This window comes from Sorghum bicolor, chromosome 7 (genome assembly GCF_000003195.3).
Source record: "Sorghum bicolor cultivar BTx623 chromosome 7, Sorghum_bicolor_NCBIv3, whole genome shotgun sequence".
NCBI lineage: Eukaryota > Viridiplantae > Streptophyta > Magnoliopsida > Poales > Poaceae > Sorghum > Sorghum bicolor.
In genome coordinates this window covers 60,154,244-60,180,738 of record NC_012876.2, presented here as the reverse complement: position 1 = coordinate 60,180,738, position 26,495 = coordinate 60,154,244, and the positions used below count along the sequence as shown (strand labels likewise).

Below are 26,495 nucleotides of genomic sequence, written 5' to 3'. Positions count from 1 at the left end.
TGTTACTGCTTCACAGTTCCACAAGTACATGTACATCTGGCGTTGCCGGAGGGCACGTGGCTCTCCATGGCATAGCAGCATTATCAGATCAGATCCATTGCCCACAGATGCATACACCCTCCCTCACATAATAACCTGGGCCATTCGAATTCGATCCATCACAAAGGAAGCAAAAATCCACTGAGATGAGTGACCAATCAGTTCAAAGGGGGGTACAAGTAATACTACCATCCAGTCTACTGTGAGTCCCCTCCAGAACCCCACAAAGAGGACAGTCAGTAACAACCACCTATCCGTGACTGAAAAGCTCAAGTACCCACACCATGCCACCATCCAGCATTACGACAAGTAATAAAATGACTAGAGTTCAGCAGCAGCATTATGATTTGCCTTTAGGGATTCACTCCAGCTCAATGCAGCGAGGTCTACAACGAACAGCAGGCCAAAAGTGTCCCACATAAGAACAAAAGCAAAGGCATTTCCCACTTTTCACTCAGATCCGCATCTGTATGTCCTGCCCAATCACAGGCCCTCTCAAGTGGTCCAGGAATAATGTGATACTGTATGCAGTACTATCAAGGTTTCACCAAGCTCTCGTGAAAGCATAGACATTTGGCCATGTTACAACCTTACAAGAAGAATCGATCCAGATATTCAGTGATGTATTTATTGTGGCATGGTCCGGCCACCGCCTAGCATAGTCACATTTTCAGTTTGCTTTATGGTTGGGTTGCATTCCGGTGCTTGATATTTGAAAAACAGCAAATTAATATATCAGGTTGGTAAACAAGCCATGCTTATTTACTCGATGAAGAAATAAAGCCAGTAAACTGACTGCACTAAGATACAAAAGCAAGATAAACTATTCTCTTCTTCAAGGTGTGAGAAAATGTTGACTATCACATTCACACAGTTTACAAAATCAATACCTTTGAACCTACTCCAAAAGCTATGCCACACACGCGCACCAAATTCCAACAAATGTCGCTCTCAGTAAAATGAAATAAAAAGAAAAACATATGTAACACAGCCCTTACAGTGATTCATTGCTGTCATCACTTTCTTCACACAAAGGCGCAGACTGGATTATAACCCGAGCTCCGGAAGGAAGCCTGCAGTTTTAAAACAGTTTATTTTGTCAGTATCCACAAACAAAACCAGTAGATGGACATATGAGAACAGTGAGAGGCAACTCAACTTTCTTCGATCTTGATCACGTCCTTGTCCTCGTGGAATGACTCTACCCTCGCAGAAGATAGTTTACCCAGTGATGGATCAGTCATCCTATTGCTTGCACTCTTTGATGAACCCAGTGGCGAGGATCTAGTACTATATTCTTGTTGACTAGAGCTGTTTCTCACATCAGAGACAGGGGAGAGTATTGTTCCATTCCTCGACTGCTTACATGATATGATTCTGATAGTCTGTGGAAGACACCTGAAACTACCCGACTCACAAGAGCTTTCTGTATCACTTTTGGAATGTGCTGCTCTATAAACTCTGAAAAATGTTCAAAGGAAGCACTGGTCAAAATTCAATACACCCAGCGGTACCAACCAAGTCCTAGCCTTTTTTTTTTGCGAGACCCACATAGAATTGCTTGAGCAACATAAAAACAATACTGAAGAATAAAGTGATAGTCTGCAAATTTCTAGCTTGGACAGAATTTAGTAACACATTGCAGATACCATGTTCAGTTTGACATCTAAAGTAACAACGCAAAGTAATTACACCATTTTTATTCAAGCATCTTATTGTTGGAGTCTCTGATCTTCTTCTATATCTCTAGTCTAGGATACTATCATAACATAGAATGAAGACATAAGAAATTGACTTGAGTTTTTAGCACCCAATATTAATGCAACTAGTTAGCACCCAACATTGAGTGTGACTAACGAATATGACTTCAGATATGAAATGAAAAAAAATACAGTAACTACTGATCAGAAGATAATGAGGCATGATAGGCTACGCTAGGGGTGAACAAGCATGTTTCCTGCAGACCGGTTCAAACCATCCAGGCATACATGATTACATGCTAAGGAATCTAGCCAGCATCCTCACCAGGGATTAAGAAATTAACGGTGTGGGAACCCCCCTAGGGGCCGCTACACTATCATGATAAAATCACGCATCATTCTTACTGGCACCATAGTCCAAGATTAGTAGCTGAGAATGATCTGTGCTAGTATTGTATACTGTACCTGTCCTCATCATAAGACGATGACCGTTTGAGTGAGCTGATTCCTCTCCCTGGCTCATCCTGCTTCTTGGTCTCAACCAAGCTGCCGCTGAAACATTCGGACTCTGGAGCTCTCATCCCAACTGTTCTTGTATTACAAGGGATTTTGTCAAGGTGTCGCAACGCCACAGGAGTGGAGAACACTGGAGAAGGGAACTCAACCTGTGTAAACCGAGGCCTGTACGTTGGGATGAACCCAAAGCCTCGGTGTTCTTTCACAGATATAGACCCACAAGTGATGATCTGCATCAGCAAATTCGCCGGCTTCAGTTTCACACCCATCGGGCCAAGCATGTGTTCCGCCTCTAGCGTCCTAAAGCTACTCCTCCTACTGGCTTCTGCTCTTATCAGGGACTCCAGGGTCTCAACTCTGCCACCAGGCGAAGCATCAGAGGAACACACAGCCGGCGACTCCTGAACGATCTCAGGTACCTTTGGCGACAGCATCGAGCTCCTCTGATGAAATTCCTGAATCTCAGCATCCGACGACGTATCCATGGACACTCCCGCCACGCGAGAATGGTGTTCAGCAGCAACATCCCTCTCGCTAACATCTGTTTGTGTGGCGGCATCCTGAGCCCCGATGGGTCGGCAGACTCTGTACTCCGAAGGTCCTGGGGAGCTTGCCTCTGACAGTGGAGCGTTTCTCCCTGCAGGTTCAGGGGACTGGTTGCCGGACGAGCCTGAATGCGCGGTCCGGCTGAGGTCATCCTCGTGGTTGGTGGAAGCCGACGATGACGGCAGTGCTGCTGACTGCGCCTGCTGCTGTGGCCGTGGAGTGACAGGCGGAGGTGAGATCTCCTTGCCAGTGGCGGAGGGCGACGACGACGAGGAGCATCCTTCTTGCGAGCCCCGCGACTGTGGGGACTCTTCCTTGCAGTGCTTCAGGCCCTCCACCTTTGGGTTGCTAGCGCCATTCTCCAGCCGATCTGAAACAAGAAAAGCACAAGCACGAATTGGACCAAGATCTGATGAAAACAATACATTCACAGGCCACACACACTGTCACAGAGAGAATCAATCGTCGAGAAACCTGGCGGCGGCGAGCGGTCAAGGAGCTCGGAGCCCTTGAGGATGTACTCGTTGCCCTGCGCGGGGAGCACCAGATCGTCGTCGGACAGGTCGTGCCACACGAAGCCGTTCTTGTAGCTCCTGGCAACGCGATAGAGTAGAATACATCAGCAGGCCGGAGGGATCAGACAAAGCAAACTAAAGGTTGGAACTGGATTGCGAAGTGCGGCAGGAGTGTACCTCTTGCAGGACCATGAATACATGGAGGCCATGCCCTTCCCCCGCAGGACGTTGAGGCGGTTAACCACATCTGCAGCGGGCAACGCCCATTAACGCGAATCGCATCATCAGCTAACTCGTTGTTGGTACGCACGGCGAGCGAGTTTATGGCGAATTTGGACCGAGCCGGAAGCGGAAGGCGGCGCGGCGCCGCGCGCCTTTATTGAGGGAGGGATGAGTGACTGACTGACCTCGCAGGTAGAGACCTTCCTCCGGGGCGGCGAGCGGCACCTCGATGAAGTGCGGGTGCTCCAGGTGGCGGTTGCGGCAGAGGTAGTACACCACGGCCACCCTCTTGGCCGCCGCCGCTGTCGGGGATGGGGCCGGGGCCGGGGGCGGCGACCGCGCCGGAGTCTGGTGGTGGTGGTGGCTCTTGCCCGGCGGCTCGACCCACACCTTGTTGCGTCCAGGGCTGGTGCCCGTGCCCGTGCCGGTGCCTGTGCCGTTTCCGCGCCGCCGCGCCGGCCTCCCCTCCGCCCCTGCCCCGGCTGGAGGAGCCATTCGCGAATGGGCGCGCCGCGGATCAGATCACACGGCGCTGGGCATGGAACCGGAACCCTGGGCACCGGCGGCTGGGCTGGTACGGATGGGATGGAAGAATGGAAGAAGAAACAAGAAAGCGAATGGGGGGGGGGGGGGGGAAGGTCGGAAGGAGAAGGAAATCAGTCAGTAATTAAATGGAGCGGGCGGGAGAGCTCCCCGGACGGAGGGGGGAGGAGGGAGCCGCACTGCGGCAGGGGAGGGGTGCAAGGCAAGGCAATGCGAACACAAGAGCAAAGCTGCCTGCTGGGAACGAGGGTAGGAGAGGTCAGCAGCTGATGAGACGAGACGAGTGATTAGGAAGGAGATGATGATGGCGGAAATAATGGAGCAGCCGAGCGGCGGCGGCAGCGGCATGTTGGTGCACGACGCGATGGGACTGTAACATGAGCCGGCACTGTTGCTGACGAGGGGGGGCTCCCGCGGCTCGACGCTTTCCCAGGCCGCCCTCTCGTGTCGTGTCCTCGTAGCCACCACCAACTCGCACGTCCCTCCAGCGAGGCGTCCCCGGCCCGATTGCTCCGGACGGACGACCAGGGAGATGCCGGAGAAAGGTGGACGGAGCGTGACTGGACTGGAGTCGTGTTGGCGAAGACGGCCGGGGTGAAAAGCGTGCTCCGGCTGCATGCGTGAGAGTGAGGAGGAGGAAGACGATGGATTGATGACACGAATTGCGAGTGGAGTGACAAGCGAAGCGATTCAGCTGACTGGCGTCGTGCTGCGTTGCTTTCCCTTTTGCTTTTGGATTAAGATGGCTTTTTGGATGCTTGGGTTCTCTCTTCTCTGCCTCGATGACGATGAGCTCCCGGAGTCCGGGGAGATGGGGAGGGCCTGGATCTCAATTCTCTCAACGACACCACACCAGTACACCACCACCAAGCTGAAGGAGCAGGAGAGTGATGAGTGGAATTTGAGGCTGAAGCTACCTTCATACTGCTCCTGCCACTGTTATCAGCAGTTGTATTGCTACGTGCTACTACGTACACATACGTCCTAGTGTCACCTTTTTGCTTGTGTTCGTGTTTGTGGCGTGGTGTGGGGCTAATTTTAAACCGTCCAACCAAGGCCTTGTGTAGTTCACCTCGAAATCCAAAAAATTTTCAAAATTTCACGTCACATCGAATCTTGTGGCACATGCATAAAGCATTAAATATAGACGAAAATAAAAATTAATTACACAGTTTGTCTGTAAATATCGAGATAAATCTTTTGATCCTAATTAGTTTATAATTGGACAATATTTGTCAAATAAAAACGAAAGTAGTACAGTAGCGAAATCCTAAATTTTTTCGGAACTAAACAAGGCCCAAATGCTACTAGTGAAATGGGGTCACTGACACTAATGATGGACTCGACTCGATCGCCTAGCCGTGGCCGTGGGCACCATCCTTCATTCATCAGTTTCTGGGGTCTCGCTCCCTCTCATAGTCTCATGTGCTGTGCCTCTGCCTGTGCCTGTGCCTGCCCATGTCCGATCCATGTGCACCTGAAATCCAGTCCTTGGTTAGCAAAAACAAATTGTTAGCAGCCGAGACTGAACTTTTCTATAGGTTGGTCTATTTGGTTTATTGTCCAATAACACCTTAAAACTTCAACTCTATAGGGAGTAGTAAGTACAGTAAATCGAGGGTTCTTGTTCTGTTGCTAAGCAAAACATAAGTACTCCTCCTAACTGAAGACTAGGCAAAGCAGAGTAGCTGTTCATGGCGCCACTGCCACATGGGGGCGATGGGATGGCCAAAGCAGGCCATTGTGCAGCGAACAGGCTACTGTTAAAAAAAATCCAGTTCCAGCATATCTCTTGTCTTTATTTCTTTTTTCCTTTCACCTTTTGCTTCATGCGGTGCCTAACACTAACACCAGTAGGCAGCAGCAGGGGCAGGGGCCTCTCTCTTTACACAGTACTGGCCGCTGGGAAGACTAGTTGTCTTTAATTTGAGCTTTGCATCCCAAACCCTGCCCTTTTGACATGTGATTAAGAAGCACCCCCTTTAATTTAAAACTCTAGCCACCACTACTGCTACATTAGTGTTGCAATGATTTGGACTCAAACTCTAGTATTAATTAATGAAAGCAAGTTAAGGGTGAGCACTCAGTACTTGCTTTGCCCATGTGAGTATGTGACGGAGACAACAGGTGAAGGTGTGCATGCATATATATACGTATGCCTGTAGTATATGACTAATGAGACAAACAACCCGGAATATCAAGAAATGATTAGTCGAGTGTGTTGTGGTTTAGATCCAAGAGAGGCACGTACGAAAGCTCTCTTGCACCTAATTTCCTGCACATGTACATGCGCTTCTTCCCTGCCGGGCCGACCCCCTTCTGTTTGTACCTGTTCTGCAACTGCAAGATTTTTGAAATGCAAGAATGAAAATTAAAGATGGTGTTGTGCAAGAATTGCCAAAGAAGATCAGTGTAATGATTGTCCTAAATTTGGTGTATATATTTGGCCGTGAAAGGTTTGTAGGGGCCAGGATTATTCTGTTTTTTTTTAAAGAAAGAAAGAAAGAAAGAAAGAAAGAAAATGTAGTATTTTTTAGAAGAAGAGCCGGCATGCATCATGCAATTTATTCATCCACCGACGCCATATATCTGCAAACAGGAAAGGACATGCAATTGCTTTCGTGGGCGTGTTGCTGCTTCTGCAAACAAAACAAGGAATCAATGCAAGGCGACACATCCAGCAGCAAACAGGATCGGATACTACTTGTTCACATGCTGTAGTCACTTACTTCTGGGTTCGGCAATCAGCAGGGCAGGCGTATCCTGTCATCACCTGTCTAGTAATCACGGCAAAAAGCCAAAAAACTAACTTGATTATTACACTTGGTGATGGTAGTAGTGGTAGTACAGCCATCCATGTCTTGCTTCTTTTTCCTGAGTGTGTTTGGTCTTGTTTATCAAGAATCCAATAGGACTTCAATTATTTTGTGGTACATACTAGTACAATACATCGTCAGGTCAGCTGATGGAACTACTGAATACTACGCATATGAATCACTTAGTCACACTCACATGGGGGCAAGGAGGAACCTGTCCTGCCTCTGCTTGCATTGGGACCGACTGCATATCATTGACACCAGATCAGTATTAATTTTTTTTTCTTCTCTCCATTTGCCTGAAACAGAATTATTTGCATTGGTTCAGCACGTCTTGTTGTGGCTCATCAGAACATGTTTTTAAGTATCTAAGCGCTGCCATGCATGCATATAGGAGTAGTACCAACTAATGACCATATATATAATAATCATAAAACACTATTAACAGTACAATGTTATCAGCACAAGTCAACTCTGGTTGCGCATGGTGGTAAGCATAAACAAACAAATTAAAAGAACAAGAAGAATTATATTGGTATTCTCAACTCTTCAATGCATGCTTGTAAACTGTCTCTACTATCTAGAGGGGGAAATGTGAACAACATGACACACGCCCGATCACCGATGACTGTTCTGAATCCTGATTCAGAACTACCGAATCACGAGTATATATATAAATATATATGCAGGAAATCTTCACGATTGTTTGTATGCATGCATGTCTCGGCGTTAGCCATGAGATGATCGTTAAGTAGCTAGTGCATCCACCACACAAGATTCACTAGTTGTCTAGTTAGCAATAATTTTACTGCCTCTTTCTTCCTTTCCAGAAGGGAATCGAATACAGCCGGCCAGGTAGCTCAATTTGCACATGGGAGCTAGCAGTTGTATGTCGACTAGCTGCCGCGGAAGATGCTAGTAGCAGCTAGTATAGCTCTGTCCCCTTTCCATGACGAGTTTTGGCTGTTGCATTGCTTTGAGACCACCTGTTCTCAGCAGCCGGCGTACTGGATGCTTCTTGTTGCACTCGTTGGGTGCATCTGGTAAAACTAGTAACAGCAGTACAGCACGGTAGCACACGCAAAGTATATGCTAGTAGTATGTTGAGCGTCACGGCCTTTGCCAACTCTGCTTCAGTGGGCCGAGCTATGTCGCAAGGTTTAAGGCGAGGGCGACGAGCTGAGCCCAAAGCTGAGGAAACCATTCATTTGGGCTACAACAGATTTTTTTATTTTTTCTATTATTTTTCGAGGAAACGCTAGTCGAGCTGAATCATAGAGGGGACATCATGAGGCTGACAATGGGTGATAAAAATACAATTTCTTTTTTCATTTCATCTTGGACCAGCCAGCACACGAAGAAGAATAAAGATCGAGAAAAATTTCAGTCTGCCGATACTTTTTCTGCCTGCCTGTCCGCCATGTCCGCTTCTCTAGAATCGGCGCTGGTACGTTGTAGAGGAGGAAAAAAAGAATAGAAGCTTTTCTAGGGTTCCTACTTCCTAATATAAAATCTCCTTATATGTTAAAAATAAAAAAAGTACAGAGGCCTAAGTGCAAATTTATCAGCCAATCTAACCGACCGCATCCACAGTCGGCCCGTACATATACTACTGGAAGAGAAAAAAAATAAAAGTTTTTTTAGGGTTCCTAATACAAAATCTCCTATAAAAATTAATAAATATATAGTAATTCATAGAAAAATCTAAAAATTACAAAATTTTGTTCAGCTCCACATATTTAGATCCATATAGTAAACAAAAAATATCACAAGTTTTAGTATATTTTTTTGTTGGTAGATGTTTGCCTATGCTTTTTAGTGTAAAACTAAAATTATAGTTATCTTGCTCCAATTATTATGAAAATTTTATAATAGCCTATTTAATGTGATGCTTGATTTGTGGTAAAAGTTTTAGCACAATTCCTGTATATCTCAGTGATTTACTAATTTAACTAAATTTATACTTGAGGACGCTTCCATTACCTTTGCATTGCATGGTATGTTGTTATGTCATATGAACACTTTATAAGTCCATGTATTTATAATCTACATACATTTAACCTATGTGTTTATAATCTACATACATTTAACTGATATATCTTATTTCATAGAAATCCTAATCTAAATAAATAAATAAAGCTACCAACAAACTTCTCATGTTTTAATATAATACTAAGGTATATTAAGAGATAATATTAAAGTAAGAGAAGGTTTGACTAATTTCTATTTTTATTATTAAATAAATATGTCTCCAAGCTACATATTATTTTAAATATTAACTATCTAATACTATAGATGTCATGGTTATCAATAAAATAAATTATGGACTTTAAATTTTATAAAAAACATAACTATAAATAGAATGTAACATTATGTCATAACTTTCTATGGCCATTTGATGCTTTTTTGCAACGCACAATAAAAATCAATCTCAATATTTACATAGACTTCGGCTTACCAATAAAAAATGTATTGTTAGCTTCTTATCTTTTCACGAACAATGCACAAATTGACAGAAACTTATACAATCTATATAAAATCAAAATCAAAATCAAATCTAGAAATTATAATTCAAAAATTTATTAGGCTCATTTCAACTAGAGAGTATAAGGTGCCATTGCGCGTGAAATAAAAATCCTAAAAAGTCTAAGAGCATGTATATAAACTATATATGGACAGTCTCCTTCAAAGTCAGTTTTAAAAGCTTAAAAATTATCAAATTTAATAAAAAGGATAAAACACAAATAAATATAACAAAATGCTCATTTTCTACAAACATCTATTTGCTCCCGTAGCAACGCACGAGTAAATAGAAAAGGGAACTACTGCGGTACCTTTTCTAAAAATAGCATGAATCTCAAACCAATTAAAAAAATTAATTATTTTATATTATTTAACAATTGGGTCGTACGTCGTACCTTGGCCCATCTTGCCCCTGAGTCTAGCTTGTCCGCTCTGCTCGGTTAATCTGTCGGGATGGTGTCGTAAGCAGCAGATGCTCACTACTACTCCCTCGATCCCATTCTCGCCATGCTTTGTGGCAAAGAGCTTTCACTTAAAAGTATTCCAAGTATCGTATCCACATGGAAATATACGAGATTGAAAGGTCCTAATATGGCTAGAGGGGGGGTGAATAGCCTATTTAAAAATTCTACAAACTCACTAGAGCAAAAGGTTAGTAAATAACAAAGCGAAGCTTTTTGCTCTAGCTCTAAAGGGGTGTTTGCAAGCCACCTACCCAACAATTCTAGTTGCTAAGATATCTATGCACACAAGAACTAAGTCTCTACAAGTTACACTAGAGAACTAAGCTACACAAGTCAAAGTAAGCAACTAAACTAGTTACACTAGTTTGCGGTAAATAAAGATAAGATGAGATATTTATACCGCCGTGTAGGGGATGAACCAATCACCAATATAAACAATCAAGCACCGGGAGAATGCCAATCAAACACAATTGAGACACCGATTTTTCTCCCGAGGTTCACGTGCTTGCCGGCACGCTACGTCCCCGTTGTGTCGACCAACACTTGGTGGTTCGGTGGCTAAGAGGTGTAGCACGAACCTCGTCCTCACTAGGACACCACAAGAACCCACCCACAAGTGAGGTAACTCAATGACACGAGCAATCCACTAGAGTTATCTTTCGGCTCTCCGCCGGGGAAGGTACAAGACCCCTCACAATCACCGGGAGATGGCCACGAACAATCACCAACTCGTGCCAATCCTCCTCCGCTGCTCCAAGCCGTCTAGGTAGCGGCAACCACCAAGAGTAACAAGAAAACCGCAGCCAAATCGATCCCCAAGTGCCACTAGATGCAATCACTCAAGCAAATGCACTTGGAATCACTCCCAATCTCACAAAGATGTTTAATCTATGAAGGAGATGAGTGGGAGGTGTTTGCTTAGGCTCACAAGGATGTTATGTCTGTTAGAATGCCAAGAGAGTAAGCCCCAAGCCGGCCAAACACGTATTTATACCCCCTCAAGCAAATAGAGCCGTTGGCTCTTTCACTGGGCGAAACACGGGGTCACCGGACGCTCTTAAAGGGGCACCGGACGCTCAACACCAGCGTCCGGTGCTCCAACGTCAGTCGCGTGTCAGAGTCTAACGGTAACCTGCAGAGCACCAAACGCTGAGCAGGTTGGCACCGGACGCGTCCGGTGCACACCGGACTCATGCGCAGAGAGTTCCGCAAACCTGCGGGTCACCGGACGCTAAGCCACCGGACCGTCCGGTGCTCACCGGACTCACACCCAGAGAGGTCTGCGAAACGGACCTCACACCGGACACGGACCACCGGACGCACAGGCCAGCGTCCGGTGCCTATCGTCCGGTGCCTTACCCTAACTGGGCCAGGCAGCCTGCACACCGGACGCTCAGACACAGCGTCCGGTGCCTCTGAGCCAGCGTCCGGTGAGTGTTCCTCAGCGAGAAACACTCCCGTGACTTCTCCAAATTTTGCCACCGGCGCAATAGAAAATATGCACTTCATTTTCTCGAAAAGCGCCGAATCCCGCCTCGCAAGCTCGGCGGGAGGGAGAGAGGAACCCATCCTCTCTCTACCCTTCAAACTCCACCTCCTTCTCAAAGTGTGCCAACACCACAACGTGTAAACCAACAAGTGCACGTGTGTTAGCAATTTCACAATCATTTTCTTCGAAGGAGTTAAGTTAGCTCACTAGGTTCTAAATGCATGCACATGAACAATAACACCTAGTGGCACTTGATAACCGCTTAGCCAAAGAATTCCCCTCTTTATAGTACGGTTATCTATCCTAAATGTGGTCACACCCTCTATGGTGTCTTGATCACCAAAAACAAAACCCTAAGCAATACCTTTGCCTTGATCTCCATAGGATTTTATTTTTCTCTTTCTTCTTTTCCAAGTTGAGCACTTGATCATCTTGTGGTCATCACCATCATCACCATGATCATCACTTACTCCATCACTTGGCATGTACCAACCTCATTAAGTCTACACACACTTAGTATAGAGGTTAGTACTAGGGTTTCATCAATTATCCAAAACCAAACTAGGGCTTTCAGAGATTAACTACAATCTAACTTAATAAGGGGTAACAACAAGGCCAGAGACAAAAACAGGAGCGTAGAGAGCATAACTAAAGTTTTCTAGATCTAAATTGGGTAAGTTATATATTTTAGTGTTCACCTGGGGACATTACTAAGAAAAAGCACAAACAGGCACATGGATAATTTTGACTGTGTTTTCTGCAGCTGCTACACTAAGAAATCCTTGGAACAACTCTTCTTTCAATGCCCATTTTTGTTGAAAGTTGTTGGAACACCATCAATTTCCAGTTGCCTCAATCTCTCTCAAGATGGCCCAGATACTTTTTAGTTTTTAAGATACACCTTAACCAGCCATTCTTCATGGATATCTTCATTCTACTTTGCCAGGTGCGTTGAGTGATAGTTGGTGCCGATACCAGGTGCATCGATTGAATTGTGGCGTGAAAGACGATCGAGAGTCCGAACATCTTGACTCCGTCACGAAGAGATGACTGATGAGCGATTGCATGCTGATTTCATGTGGGCTATGTCAAAAACCTAAAAAGACAGCTGACACTTAGGCTAATTGGGTTTAAACTAATTGGACTTATGTTCGCATGTCTTAAAGTTGGCACCGTCAATACAGCGTCGTTTTGGAACCAACCATCAGTCACTTCTCAAAACCGCCTTGAACCGGTCTTCTCTAGGAGTCGTCAATTTATGCCGAATTTGACCCCTTTCAATTAGTTAATTTTGAAATCGGAATTTAAATCTCCTGATCACCTTTTGCTGTCAAAAAAAGATCTCCTCCGTGAGTGTCAGCAAAGGAGGTAAGAGAGAAGCTCACAAAATGCAATCTATTTCAGTTCCAAGTTCCAATGGAGAGGTTTCTGGAGCAAGTTCCACCGAACAACCCAGAAAGCCAGACGAAAAATGGACAGATTGCAGGAGCACGAGATGCACCGTGCGTGCCTCGCTTGCATTCGCGTGGCTTGTGACGCGAGCTGAGCCACACGCGGCACATCAGAACGCATCTGGCTGCTCCCGCTCTCGGACCGGGACGGGGGGGATCTTCTTCATCGCCCTGGCAGCCGTAGGTGCCCCTCGAGTATAATAAACGCGAGCCCACCTTATCGCCAGTCACCCACCCCACCCCAAGACCCTCCCAAAGTCCCAAAGGCCGCCGCCGCCCGCCAGCCTGCCATGGCCGCGCAGTCCTTCCTCCTCGCAGCCACGGCCACGGCCACGACCGCCGCGCTCTTCGCGGCTCCCTATTCCTCCGCACGCCCTTTCCACTCGGCCCACTTCGTCGCCGGCCCGGGGGGCGCCGCCGCCGCCAGGGCACTCGTCGTCGCCGACGCGTCTAAGAAGGCCGTAGCCGTCCTCAAGGGCACGTCCGAGGTCGAGGGCGTCGTCACGCTCACGCAGGACGACGACGGTGCGTTCCCTGCCTATGTTATGTTATATCTTCTCACCTCGCCCACCTTCCGTATACGAGTACAGGCTAGCTTCGGCAGGTGCCTCGCTGGGCAGCCAAAACAGGGAACTTTACCCCCGCCCCACCCTGTTAATTGGGTGCATTTCGCTCTGGGTTGTAGCAATTTGATCAAGCTCATGTCACGCTTAGCTAAAAGTCTGAACTTGCTTCTACTAGTAGTAAATCGGATACAACGATTGCGTCAATTTGCCCTGCAGCAAGCATCAGCTTTGACGAAATCAGCGTGATGCTTGCTGACAGAACACAATTGGAAGACAGCTTTCGTTCGTACCACTGTTTTGATGCAAATGTATGATGCGTATGACTAAAATCCATCAGCAAAAGTCTCTAATCTCGCTAACTCAAGTGAACGTGCTTCCTCAAGTGTTACTCGGTTAGGGTGCTAACCACGCCGAGTGTTGAGGCTTAGCTCATTGATTGCTGACTGCCTGACCCATGCAGTTCCCTACTGACTTCTTATCAAACTATGACTTATCATCACTAGCGCACATGTATTTTTTCTTATGAAATGCAAATGGTTTTGTGTCTACTCTTACCCCTCTGAATATTGATCTTGTATAACAGGACCTACAACTGTGAACGTCCGTATCACTGGACTTACTCCTGGACTTCATGGCTTCCACCTCGTGAGTATTGTTATCTTCAGTAGCTTTCAGCAGTAACTTCTTCATTTGTAAACATGATGATGATAAAATTGTTCATTTTGCAGCACGAGTTTGGTGATACTACCAATGGGTGCATATCGACAGGTTGTAATTTTCCATTGATCTTAATTGTGCCCGCAATTGTGATATCTTTTTTCTTAATGTGGTACTCCCTCCATTCCAAATTACAAGTCATTTTGGTTTTTCTTGATATATGGTTTTTGCTATGCACCTAGATATATGTTATGTCTAGATACATAATAAAAACTATGCATCTAGAAAAGCGTAAACTCCAACCCGCTCGTGAAAAGAAAGAAAAGCCTAAACAATTGGAATGGAGGGAGTACTGAATTTTGGCTGTCTTATGCAATCACTGTTAAATTTCCATAAAACTAATTTTGTCACTAAGATCTGGTGCTATTCATTCCCTTTCCTTCTGGCTATAGTTTCATGCATCTTCAGTTATATAATAAATTTAGCCATCTAGCTGTTCAAGTTGCCAAGTCTAACTTAAAAGATAACGTTTTCTATCTTACAGGACCACATTTTAATCCAAACAATCTGACACACGGTGCACCAGAAGACGAAGTCCGTCATGCGGGTGACCTGGGAAACATTGTTGCCAATGCTGAGGGTAAGGCCTGTAGCAACCAGTAGTACACTTGTGGTATTCATTAGCAAATTTCTTCTTCTGGATTGTGACTTGTTTTATGGCATGTTTGTATAATTGGTCATGACACAGGCGTAGCTGAGGCAACCATTGTTGATACCCAGGTAAATTTGGTAGACCAAGACCATACTTTTATACTATATAAGTTGTGTCCGATTCAGTTTGGTAATTTTTGTGATTCCTTGGTATTCAGATTCCATTGAGTGGCCCAAATTCAGTTGTTGGGAGAGCATTTGTGGTTCATGAGCTTGAAGATGATTTGGGGAAAGGTGTGCCTAGTTCTACTTGCATTCCACATTTTCTTTCTATTCAGTTAGTACGCAACCCTTTTAACTTTGTTCTTTGTGTTTAGGTGGCCATGAGCTCAGCCTCTCTACTGGAAATGCTGGTGGAAGACTGGCATGTGGTATGTTCTCTTTGCTATATTTATGAATCCTTGAACGTGGATATACGATGATGATGTCGCTTAAGTATAATGAGAAGGGGCATTGAAACTTGTAATCGGTGTCCATTCAGTTGATTTCAACGACGATAAAAATATAAGCCCACCGCAACTGCTTTACATGAAGTATTCATGTGAACTCCAAAGTGTTTTATGTTCTTCACCTAGTGATCATTGTTTGTGTTGCTGAATTATTTGCTCTTGTGCAATGTTTCATGTCCATTTATCTAATTGCTGTGTTCCTTGCGCAGGTGTTGTTGGCCTGACTCCATTGTAGGTTGCTCGCCGGGTGCCCGGGTTGCAGTTGCAGCTTCGCTGTTACATCCTTGGTGGCCTGTTGTCTTCAATAGTGTTATTGGGACAGTGCCTTTTTTTTGTATTACTTGGATTCATGCCATGCATGGTATGGTGCGTAATATCCTTTGCAGTTCGGTTGTATAAAAAATAATATTTAGCTGAGGAAATAAGTGTTGTCACATATCCAAATCGATCTATGAAGCACTATGAACATCAACTATTTACTGCTACGTTGTTTTCGTACCTGAAACGTTTGAACATGCCTGTTCTTGCATCACTGAGACTAAGCTGGCTCGCTGCATGTGCTCTTCGTGTCATTTTTCCTTTCCACAGGTCATTGTTGTGTGGGGAAAATATACCGTAGACTTATTACATGGAAACATGAAAACTAGTTTAAAAAATGTACTTTTGTGACTTTCCACAGGTCCTTTCCACAGGTCATTTCTATGTGGCAGCCTATTTAATGTGAATGAAATTTAGATAAAACTTTCACTGAGATTGGCCTTAGGGCTCAACATTTCTATGTGGCAGCCTATTTAATGTGAATGAAATTTAGATGAAACTTCCACTGAGATTGGCCTTAGGGCTCAAATCGCGATGGGTAAAATCATACACTCTGAGGCTCTCAGCTCTGCCACTTATAATTAACTAATTTGTCGTTTGGATCTTAAAAATAGAATCTATTTTGATAAAAAGTTAGTTTAAGAGGAATTCTAGGAAAACCAGCTTAAGTTTACTATTCGGTAAGCACGCCTTTGAGACTTTTTTTTGGTTTGGCTCACCATAATTGTGAATGATCAGCACCGTGATTGTAATCAGATAGGATTGAAAATATTGTAATGTATTGTTTCACTTTTATAAAACTAATATTTTGAGCCGTACTTTTTCTACCAGCCGGCAATGTTGTTCTCTCACAATAAATCAGCAAATAATACTTTCAGTTATAACTTTTCAATTACGAAAGAAAAAACACTGCTGGCTGGCAGAAAAAATACAGCTTATAAAATAAACGAACGGAGCCCGAATAATTCTCCAAACATCTTGTGCCCATACATGTTAGAGCAGTGGAGTCATCCAGACGCACAGTGGAGTCTGGAGCTGTTCAAAGCTAATAAGAGCCCAGCATAGCCGAGGTAGTAGCTTAGGTGTGTGCATGCATTAGCAGTTCAGATTGATCACGACTGGTTAAAATGACCATTCTCATTTGAATTTGCACATTGATTTTCAACAAAGAAAAAAGATTTAAACTCCGGCACCGTGTATCTGAGGGCATGATCAGCGAAAGAATCAAATATATATGCATGCATTGCATGGCTGCTTGCGATGCAGGCGGTTGTCAGGTTGAAGAAGAGGGAGAGTGATGGCTACTCATTAGAAGTTCTTGGACGCCTGGTACGTGACGCCGAACTTCCAGTCCTCGGGGAGGACGTGCCACGACGTGGCCTTGCGGTGGTCGCCGGTCATCACCCTGAACGTCAGCGACTCGCAGGTGAGGTCCTCCCCGGTCTGCCACACTACCCCCCAGTTGCGCTTCAGCTCCGTCCACTTGACGCGCTTGCTCCCCTTCACCGACACCGCCGCCACGTCGCCGGCGCCGCCCACGTTGGTGACCGTCACCATGTTGAAGTACTTGTTCCCGGCGATGGCGTACCGGATGCCGCCCTGCCTCGCGCACGCCACCCGCCGGTAGGAGACGGGCACGATGCCGGCCTTCTCCTCCGCGATCTGGAGGAACGCCGGCATGGACAGGTCGAAGTGCTCCCGCGGCGGGTTGCACCACCCGCCGCTGTCCGCCGACTACTGCTCGTTGGGCGGGCACAGGTTCGTCGCCGTCACCACCAGCGCCGCCGCCGCCGCCGCCGCGCCGGGCGGCTTGCACCCGTCGGGGCTGTCCACGCACCGCACCTCGTAGCAACCGCCGCAGGCCGCGCCATTGCCGAACAGCACCGAGCTCACGGCCACCGTCTGCACGCCGTAGCCCTCGGACCGCGTGTCCTTGTACCCGCACGCGCCCGCCGTGGTGCCGGACCCGTCCCGGCCGCCGTAGAAGGTCGCGTGGGCGCGCTTCCACTCGCCGGCGGTGAACTTGCCGTGGTTGTGGTGCACCACGCGCCCGCCGGGCGTCAGGGGCTTGGCGCCGCCGGCATTGGCGACATCGGCGGCCGCCACCGCGAGCACGGCGACCAGCAGCGACGACACCAGGAGACGCGGTGGCGCCATCCACGAACCAGACATTTTTTTAATTATTATTATTGTTATAAAGCCACAATTTCTTCGATGCAACGGAGGTTTCTTATAAAGTGTAGAATGCCAGCTGCATGATTTGGCCATTTTTAGGTTGCAGCTGCCGGGCTGTTAAGGGCGCTAATTCTGAGAGATGCCATTAGAGGCCTGGAGGAGCATTCGGAGGATTCATCCATCTGAAGAACAACACAGGACAGCTTTCATTTGACAGGTATACATGATTTAAAATGGTCGTGTGCTAACATGCATGGAAACTAGTTTTAAAAATACACTTTTTGTAACCTGAAAAATCCTGAAACTTGACATGCACGTCCATGCATGAATTCGCACCAAAAGGTTGAGATGCAAAATTACTTTTGAACACTTCATTTGAAAATACTAACAAAATTTATTTGTATTTACACTAGAAGACAAAAATCCAGAATGCACATACAAGTGAAATTTATTATTTCTGTATGGAATTTTTCAAAATGAGTTTACAACCAATATTTTGCATGTGTAGATATACAGATGCACTGCATTAATGTCAAGTTTCAGTTTTTTTTTAAAAAAAAGTTATAAAAGTATATTTTTTAACCAGTTTTTATGTTTCCACCTAATAGGTAGTTTTCACCATATATTTTCTCTTGTACCTGGCGTACTCCCTCCATTTTAGATTATTGAACACTTTTTATACAATTGTAAAACGTTTTCTACGTAGCATTTACTATGCACTTAAATTTACACTATGTCCAAATACATACTAAAATACTACCTAGAAAAGTGTCAAAACGTCTTTTAAGATGGAGTACGTTTGAGTGGTGGTGTGTAGCCCTGTTCAGCGGTTCATCAAAATTCTTTTAAGTTATTTGTTTAAGTCAAAATTCTGAGTTATTTGTATAGAAAATGCAGAAACATGTACAATGGTTTTATATGACAAGAATATTGCCAAAATGTCAACCTTGTATTTGGGGCCAACGGCCATATGTAATAGTTTATGAACAATGCATATTTCCAGCTGCCAATATGCCGAAACATTAAGGTAAATGGTATGATCATTCAGGAGAATGCTGACATCTTAATCACATGTGCAAGCTCATACAACACGCAGTAGTTCTAACTTCTCTCTAAGTCAGAAGCTTCCATTCTAAAAACTCGGGAACCCTCAACTAAAGGCCAAATAACCAGGACTAAAGCAAAAGGAAATAATAAGGCTCCAGAGGCAGCAACTGCGCTTCAATCCGGCATTGTCCGTTGATGAGTTGCACAAGATGTTCAACTAGCCCATCCTGCGATGAAGATGTACACATCATCAGCCAAATGGTAGTTCTAAGGAACATTCATATCACACTTACCGCCCTGACTATGAAGGCTAAAGCAAAAAAAGAAATATGCAGATTCACTCGCAGCTACATGAAGTCCACATTTCAATTTACTACAGTCTTCATTTGCACAATGGGACAAATAACAAAGCTGAAGTAAAAAACATATTGCTTGACTCGATATGCATTGTTGACGAAATTTCAGATAAATTTTACTCAAACAAGGGGCCAAAGATCAGAGAAGTAAAGTATTTCTCCACTGTCTTCAATGAAGAACAGCAACTGCAGTGAATGAGGCAGAGGATATAGCTTCCCTAAAAAAACATGTTCAGCCTCAACCATCTTTCCTGTAATGAAGAAGAGGATCTTCGTAATCTATATTGGAAAAGTGGCTATAAATCAAACTAAATTGGATCGTGTCCTTCGAAAATAATAATTCACCAATGATTTCATAGCACAAGCAAAATAGCAAGGGAAGAAAATAGTGCATGGACAAATAACTTCATAGAACAAATTGTTGAATGGTTGCAAGGGAGGTGCATACTTCCTTTTCCTGTTGCCCATAGCATTTCTCATGTCATTCTTCGGCATATTAGTGCCTGGAGTTCCCACAAACTGCATAGGAGACATTGCAGATGCACCACCTGCTACCACAGGTGGCATAGACGACGTTGGTCCAGGAACAGGCGGAGCTACAGGTGTTGGCACTGACGCTGGTAGGGGCAATGTAGCAGGTGCTTGTGAAGGTGCAGGTGCAGGAGTTGGTTCAGGAGGAGGGCGTGGTAGGATGTGCTTCAGTCTGTTATTCCTGTAGTTTTTCCAGAAGAAATACTGCTGCCTATGAGCAAGCTCCTGTCAAACAATTAGTTGGTAGGTGTTAATCTCATACTAGTCTTAATTAATTAAAATAATACAGTGAAAAGTAAAATTATGAACATTTATAAACCATGCAAAAGCTCTTTCCTTCACCAGTTCCTACACAAATAAATATATCAACCATACTCTACACCTGTGTTGCATGGATACATGGCTGAGGAAGGGGAATAGGTAAATGTCCTAATGTTTCATATGAAATGTCTACTGGCATCAGGAAGGAAATTAAAAGGTGCAAGGAACTGGTGGAAAGGTCCAATCCATATCTTCGAGAAGCCTTTGCCTTTGCTTGCAGCCGCATCATGCAAGATTATATAATTCCTGGGTACAATAGAGTTAGGGAGGGAGCGACTCCTGAAGCAAGAAAGGAGGCACATAGAGACTCTACTGGAGAGCACGAACAGCACATGGGCAGAGAAGGGAGTCACAATCTCGTTGCTGTTTTTGAGAAGGCACCTATGTTCTTGAGGGCTGATAATTGTCAAGGTAAGTACAAATCAAAAGAATACATTGCTGATAATCCACTTCATTGTTTGGCGCATTCCCTTAATCCAACGTACCAATAAAAACTGAACTTGCCTCGTTAGATTTTTCTTCATTCATTTCATTAAAATTATAATGCCAAATTGTCGGTTGCAGATATTACAGCAAAAGGTGGCTTGAAGAAGGTGTTGGCCATGCCCGTGAACCACCCCACAAGGATAAAGGGGTATTAAAAATGAGGATGAATTGTTCTTTAGCATGCCAGAAGAATTGGCTAAAGTAAAAGAAGAGTACTCAAGGTTCTCTAGTTGTTCAGAAGAATTTAATGATCCTGACTCAATCTATGATAGATGTGCTGTTTCCCCTATGACTTGGTGGACAAATCATGGATAATCTATTCCCTTATTGATGAATTTGGCCACCAAATTGCTTAGCCAACCAGCCTCATCTTCTTGCTGTGAAAGAAATTGGAGCACCTATAGCTTTATCCATAGTGTCGAGAAATGACTTAACTCCAGAGTGTGCTGAAGACTTAGTCTTTGAATCTGAGTGCATCTGTCAAGAACTGCTGCATACAAGACAGGAGAGGAAGGATGTGGGATGTGGGAGGAGATTCTTTTGATTCGCTTGGTCATATTGGCATTCTTGAAGTGGCTGACCTCTCCCTTGACGAGCCTAAATTGCAAGCTGTGTCTTTTGGTTTGGGTGATCTGCAGCTTGATGTTGTGGATGAGAATGAAACAAACGAGACAAATGAGGAATAGGAACTTGATGCGAGCCTGAATTGCAAACCTGAATGCCTTTTACTAATTTCTTAAATTTGAGACTACTATATTTGAGAATTTGAGACCTGCTGTGTTGTAATAAGAACTTAAGTAGTTAAGTAGATTGCAACATTTCATTGTTAATTTGTTATTAGTTTTAATATGTGTTATTATCCTTTTATTTTAAAATAGTAAAATGTTTCATTCTTGTTGGGTTTCAACTTTAGCCTACCCCAACTTGCTTGGGACTGAAAGGCTTTGTTGTTTGTTGTAGTAGTAGTAAAATGTATCTATGAATCAGATTTTTTTAGGAAATTGCCACATCCTTCCGATACCAATACATATATCCGTATCCGTGCTACCTAGTTCTACACAAGTACTAATATCAAGTTTGTGCAATTTTCTATTTTTCGATAGGTTCTAGCAAGCAAGTCAAAATAATAAGGCCCAACAGAGCAACTTCAGCTAGGTTTTGAAAGGAGGGATGACGCTACAAGATGGTAAACAAAAGCTAAAAAGTGGTGCTCAAGTGTGAATGTTTGATTCTAGGCCAAAAAGATTACCTTGTTTGTTGGATGTGCCATTGCATTTCGGAAATTGGCATTTTGGAGGAGCTCAAGAAAGAAAAGGCAGTGTGGATACCTGCATCATCAGCAGAAACAATGAGCAAACCATTTCCTCAGTTGCAGACAAAACAACTGGATATAGTATCACTCACATTATGTGTTTGATATACTCTGGTCGCTGCCAGTATTTTAGGTACTTGAGGTACCCGATAAATGCCTCATCCTCAAAATATCTATTCTGCGCTAGATCTGTTCAGGAAAAGAAAGAACATTCAAATCTTCCATGCAGTACTAAACATGATGTGCATTGGACAAGAAAGTTCAAGTAAAGAACAACGAGCTATGAGGCGCACAAAATGATGAAATTCAAGCAATACTACGAACAATATCATAGCCTTAGCTTAGCAATCATACCCTACTGATAAGAAATCGCTCATGAGGCCCATGCAGATAGGACCAGTTTGAATAGAGGGAAAAGGGATTTAGGCTAGTGCTATAAAAATTCCAAGCAATCATCGCTCCCTTCTCATTTCTCAAGCAGGAACTTACTGACAAACACATTACTACGAAATCTTTCAGTTGCAATGAATTGCTAGTTACTAGCAGTACAACCACTATCAAAATTGGTCACGAACCGATGCAGCAACACGTTCCTTAGATTTTTTCGCGAGCGTGTCAACTTGACACGTGATTCATTAAGCAGAAACAACACGTTCCTTAGATGCGTGCAACATCAGATTGCTAAACCTAAGCAGGTGAGATGAAACAAAAGAATGGTGACAGTACAGTACAGTGGATGTAGGTAGGGTTGGCGAGGCACTGCACGAACTCCAACTCGAGTAGGAACCGCTGACTCCCATTGTCGGGGTCCTTGTACGGCGGCGGCTTCCCGCCCGCGCCAGGGTTGGACTCGGCGTCAGCCATCGGGGTTCGACCGGTTGAACCCGGGGGGCGGATCTGGTAAAGGGACAAGGGTGTTACATGTACATCCAATAATTTTTGCAAAAAGTTCGAAGTTAGTAGGCATCGAATAGTGAAATAGCTTGAGGTTAGAGTTTGAGAACTCGGTTTCGCACAGCAGAGAGGGAAGAGAAGGGGGGTGGGAATACCTGATGGGCGCTCTTCGCCGGCGGCGGCGGCGGTAGCCCACCCAGTCGTCGCAGAGACAAGAGATAGAGCGCGCGCGCAGGGGTGAAGCTGACGGATGCAGCGGCGGCGGCAGGTGCCGCAACCAGGATAGGATCTACTGTAGGAAAGAGGGAGGATTTCTGGACTGAGGCACTGTCGGCGGTGTGAGCCAGGCGGCGGCGAACGGAACCGAGGGAGACGGGAACGAGGACCGTAGACGATTGGGCTTGGGTCTAGGGTGGGGAATTTTTTTTATTTTTAATCTTTTTTTTCTAATAACACACTTATTTTTTACTTTTATAATTCTTAAACTTTTTATTCGCGCGTTGCGCGGTAATACTGGTTTGTCGTGCCATCAAAATAACGTGACAAGACTCTTATCTTATCTTATACTCAATCCATTTCAAATTATAAGACGTTTGACTTTTTTGACAACAAATTTAACCACTCGTCTTATTCAAAAAATTGTAAAAAATATCATTTCTTTTGTCGTGACTTGGTTTATTAATAAAAGTTCTTCAAAAATGACTTAAGTTGAACTATATTTATATAATTTTTTTAAATAAGACGAGTGGTCAAATTTGAGGTAAAAAAGTCAAACGTCTTATAATTTGAGATGGAGGGAGTATTTGAATTATTCCATTTAGTAAAATTTTAGCAGTATATTAATTGCATATTAGGGCTTATTACCTTATGGAAACACTTTTTTCTTATAAGTGGCCAAATAAAAACACATTTTATAAGAGAAAATGTAGTTTTTAGTTTTTTATTTTGAAATCATCAAGATGTTAGAAAAATAATATTTCAGCAACGCATGAACCATGAATCAGGGTTTATCATCTTAGAAAAACCATCTCTCTCTTGTATGATGTCAAATGAAAATACATTTTATTTAAAGAAATTTAGCTCTCAATGATTATAACTAAGCTTGAATGTGGTTATTCGAGGTTGTTAAGATGCTCTAAAAATTAATTAATATATAAAGTTCAGCAACATATTAACTACTCTCTCCGTCCCAAATTATAAGTCATTCCAAGAATCTTGAAGAGTCAAAGTTTTTCAAGTTTGATCAAATTTATATAACAAAATAATAATATTTTTTGTACCAACCAAGTATCATTAGATTCTTTGTTAGTTATATTTTTATAGTATAACTATTTTATGACATAAATCTTTATATTTCTTTCTATATTTTTGGTCAAACTTGAAAATGCTTTAACTCTCTAAGATTCTTGGAATGACTTATAATTTGGAGCGGAGGGAGTATGTATCATTAGGCCTCATTTGGTTCCCCTTCTGAATGTTAGCCAACTAAATTTTAGACACTTTAGTAGCTAAACTTCCAAACACACTGTCTCCACTAGTCACTTAAGAGTAGATAAAATAATTTTAGCTAGCAAAAATTTAGCAAGGAGAAGCAACCAGAGCCTAAGAGCATCTCCAAGAGATTAGCTAAATCATTTTCTAAAGGTAAATTTAGCTATTGTTGAAGAAAAAACGTTTCCAACAGACTCTGTAAACGACTTTTCAAATTTAGTAGCTCTCCATCCCACCTTATTCGCTCGCTACTTTTGGATAGCCTACCTCAGTAGCCATCCTTTTACAAAGTTTGTTGAAATACTCTAATATTTTTTGTCAAACCTATTTTAGAGAGTACTTAAATCAGTAAATTTGACTAGTGTTTTTGGCTAATCTCTTGGAGATGCTCTAAGGCTTGCTATTTTAGAAAAAACTATACCTTTCTTGTACGTGTCAAAAATGATATATTTTACATGAAAATCGTAGCACTCGAGGAGATCTACAACTTTCTAATTTTTATTTTTCATTTGAGATCGTTAAGATGCTCCAAAAAGTATAAAATTCTAGCACATTGATCACATATCAGGATTTTCCATATTAGAAAAATCACACCTTTCTTATATGGCGTCACGTAAAGTTATAGTTTTGGATGAGATTTACATCTTCCTATTTTTTAGATTTTTAATATAAGGTTGCGAAGATGCTTACTCAAATTTTAAAAATTAAATTGAGAATGTTGTAGATCTCAGCAAAAACTACAGCTTTTATATAATAATTATCTTTATACAACGTCATAGAAGAAAAATATATCTTTCTGATGGCAAGCGATGGTATGTGATTAATATACTGTTGAAATGGTACTTTTTGAAGCATTTTAATGACTTCAAATGAAAGTTTACACAAAAAACGACCTCAAATGAAAAAAACTAAAAACTTGTAGATCTCATTTATTGTTATAATTTTTATATAAAAAGTATCTTTTTGACAGCATATAAGAAATATATAATTTCTCTAAGGTTTCAAGTCCTGACGTATGTTACTAAAACTTTATGTTATTTTTTTCGAGTATCTTAACAACCTTAAATGGAAAAAATTCAAAACAAATAGGTTTCATCGAAATCTATAAATTTTATATGAAAAACTTCTTTTCTTAAACCATATAAGAAAATATAAGAAGTATTTAATTTTTTTATGGTGACATCTTGACAACATTAAATGAAAAAACAGAAAACTAAAAGTTTGTAGATTTATCTTTTCTAAGCTGATAAGCCTCGATATATGATTAATATGTTAGTGAAGCTTTATATTGTTTTTTGAACATCATATAATAACCTTAAATGAAAAAAATCGCAATTTCAAAAAGTTGTAGATTTCTCTAAAAACTATAGCTTTATAAAAAATCATCTTCATCCGACGTCATATAGATAAGATATGATTTTTAAATGTAGAGCCTTGCCATGTCATTCCAGGTGACACAACAAAGCAGAAAACCGAAGTAGAGTCGAAGGTTATTATCGAAAAATATACCATGCAAAAGCAAAAATTGTTTCTAAAAATATAGTTTAAAGTTTCACCAGTTTGGGTTAGTGTCATATTTTTTTTTCTTTTACACCAGAAAGACCTTTTTCACGATTTTTGGATAAAGGAAAATAATCTGGCCTCTACATTATTCACGCATGAATGTATGTTGCCGATACAACCAAATAATACCGAGGCTACGGAGAACAAAAATTCAATAGAGTTCATATGGGAAAGAAAACTAAATAAGCTTTGCTTAATCTCCATCCAAAAACTAAAAATCTCTGTAACAGTGGCTTCTAATTTTTTAGATCCCATCTTCAAAACGTCTCTCTCCTCCTCTTTAATAAATTTGTTCCCACTATAACGAGCAACTCCAGCAGACCCCTACTTAAGTCCCAATAGCTAAATGACCCCATATTTGGTTGGACACCCATATTTCTCCTCCAGACTCCATTTTTGTTGGCCCAATCAAACAGGCCCCATCCTCCATATCGCGTGTCCTAGCCCAGCGCGCACTCCCTCTCTCTCTCTCTCTCTCTCTCTCTCTCTCTCTCTCTCTCTCTCTCTCTCTCTCTCTCTCTCTCTCTCTTCCCCTGCACATGCATGACAACCTACGGTCACCGATTCAATCCTCCAATTGTGTCCTTGTCCAAAGAAAGAAAAAAGAGATTATAAAGGACAATGACGAGTAGGTCCATTCTGTCATTCTCAGACAGAATAGGTTTGGAGGCCCAAATTTGGATGATGCTGTTGGAGTTGAAACAAAAAAAAAATGAGCCCTAAAATATAGTGGGATCACCCAAATCAAAAGTAGAGGCTTTGTTTTTGGAGCTACAGTCAAAACTGCTCTTAGC

The 26,495-nt window shown here is 43.0% G+C and overlaps 4 protein-coding genes across 6 annotated transcripts; 1 reads left to right on the top strand and 3 right to left on the bottom strand.

Moving 5' to 3' along the window:
- On the bottom strand, positions 846 to 4,167 carry LOC8056934. Its single transcript, XM_021465023.1, has 6 exons — positions 3,724 to 4,167; positions 3,494 to 3,563; positions 3,276 to 3,394; positions 2,205 to 3,171; positions 1,198 to 1,500; positions 846 to 1,112 (listed from the first exon to the last, which is right to left on the bottom strand). The coding sequence occupies exons 1-6, from the start codon at positions 4,031 to 4,033 to the stop codon at positions 1,034 to 1,036; spliced, it is 1,848 nt and encodes a 615-aa protein (XP_021320698.1). The 5' UTR covers positions 4,034 to 4,167; the 3' UTR covers positions 846 to 1,033.
- LOC8057804 (superoxide dismutase [Cu-Zn], chloroplastic) lies at positions 12,930 to 15,736 on the top strand. Of its 2 annotated transcripts, XM_002445626.2 has the most exons (8): positions 12,930 to 13,349; positions 13,974 to 14,035; positions 14,119 to 14,158; positions 14,592 to 14,687; positions 14,796 to 14,827; positions 14,917 to 14,992; positions 15,076 to 15,129; positions 15,417 to 15,736. In XM_002445626.2, the coding sequence occupies exons 1-8, from the start codon at positions 13,115 to 13,117 to the stop codon at positions 15,440 to 15,442; spliced, it is 621 nt and encodes a 206-aa protein (XP_002445671.1). In that variant the 5' UTR covers positions 12,930 to 13,114; the 3' UTR covers positions 15,443 to 15,736. The 2 variants fall into 2 exon arrangements, 1 of the variants encoding a protein (XP_002445671.1); XR_002455488.1 differs by having other exon boundaries at positions 12,999 to 13,349; positions 14,917 to 15,129.
- On the bottom strand, positions 16,398 to 17,709 carry LOC8057803 (expansin-A32). The gene is given in 1 exon segment (XM_021465843.1): positions 16,398 to 17,709. A coding segment is annotated over 1 exon segment (864 nt). The 5' UTR covers positions 17,698 to 17,709; the 3' UTR covers positions 16,398 to 16,833.
- On the bottom strand, positions 18,631 to 23,070 carry LOC8056933 (mediator of RNA polymerase II transcription subunit 31). 2 transcript variants are annotated; one of them, XM_002444532.2, is made up of 6 exons: positions 22,803 to 23,067; positions 22,485 to 22,650; positions 21,846 to 21,942; positions 21,691 to 21,769; positions 19,552 to 19,859; positions 18,631 to 18,974 (listed from the first exon to the last, which is right to left on the bottom strand). In XM_002444532.2, the coding sequence occupies exons 2-6, from the start codon at positions 22,615 to 22,617 to the stop codon at positions 18,965 to 18,967; spliced, it is 627 nt and encodes a 208-aa protein (XP_002444577.1). In that variant the 5' UTR covers positions 22,618 to 22,650; positions 22,803 to 23,067; the 3' UTR covers positions 18,631 to 18,964. The 2 variants fall into 2 exon arrangements, with proteins under 2 accessions (XP_002444577.1, XP_021321548.1); XM_021465873.1 differs by lacking the exon at positions 18,631 to 18,974 and adding an exon at positions 18,981 to 19,354 and having other exon boundaries at positions 22,803 to 23,070.

Coding starts and splice junctions, on each gene's coding strand:
- LOC8056933 (XM_021465873.1), bottom strand. CDS start 22,617: ATGGCTGACGCCGAGTCCAACCCTGGCGCGGGCGGGAAGCCGCCGCCG. Junction 21,943..22,484: donor CAACCCTACCTACATCCACT/GTACTGTACTGT, acceptor TTTCCTGAACAG/ATCTAGCGCAGAATAGATAT. Junction 19,860..21,690: donor TGGCACATCCAACAAACAAG/GTAATCTTTTTG, acceptor ATTGTTTGACAG/GAGCTTGCTCATAGGCAGCA.
- LOC8057804 (XM_002445626.2), top strand. CDS start 13,115: ATGGCCGCGCAGTCCTTCCTCCTCGCAGCCACGGCCACGGCCACGACC. Junction 14,828..14,916: donor CAACCATTGTTGATACCCAG/GTAAATTTGGTA, acceptor CTTGGTATTCAG/ATTCCATTGAGTGGCCCAAA. Junction 15,130..15,416: donor TGGTGGAAGACTGGCATGTG/GTATGTTCTCTT, acceptor TTCCTTGCGCAG/GTGTTGTTGGCCTGACTCCA.
- LOC8056934 (XM_021465023.1), bottom strand. CDS start 4,033: ATGGCTCCTCCAGCCGGGGCAGGGGCGGAGGGGAGGCCGGCGCGGCGG. Junction 3,395..3,493: donor TATTCATGGTCCTGCAAGAG/GTACACTCCTGC, acceptor TCGCGTTGCCAG/GAGCTACAAGAACGGCTTCG. Junction 3,172..3,275: donor TGACCGCTCGCCGCCGCCAG/GTTTCTCGACGA, acceptor TTCTTGTTTCAG/ATCGGCTGGAGAATGGCGCT.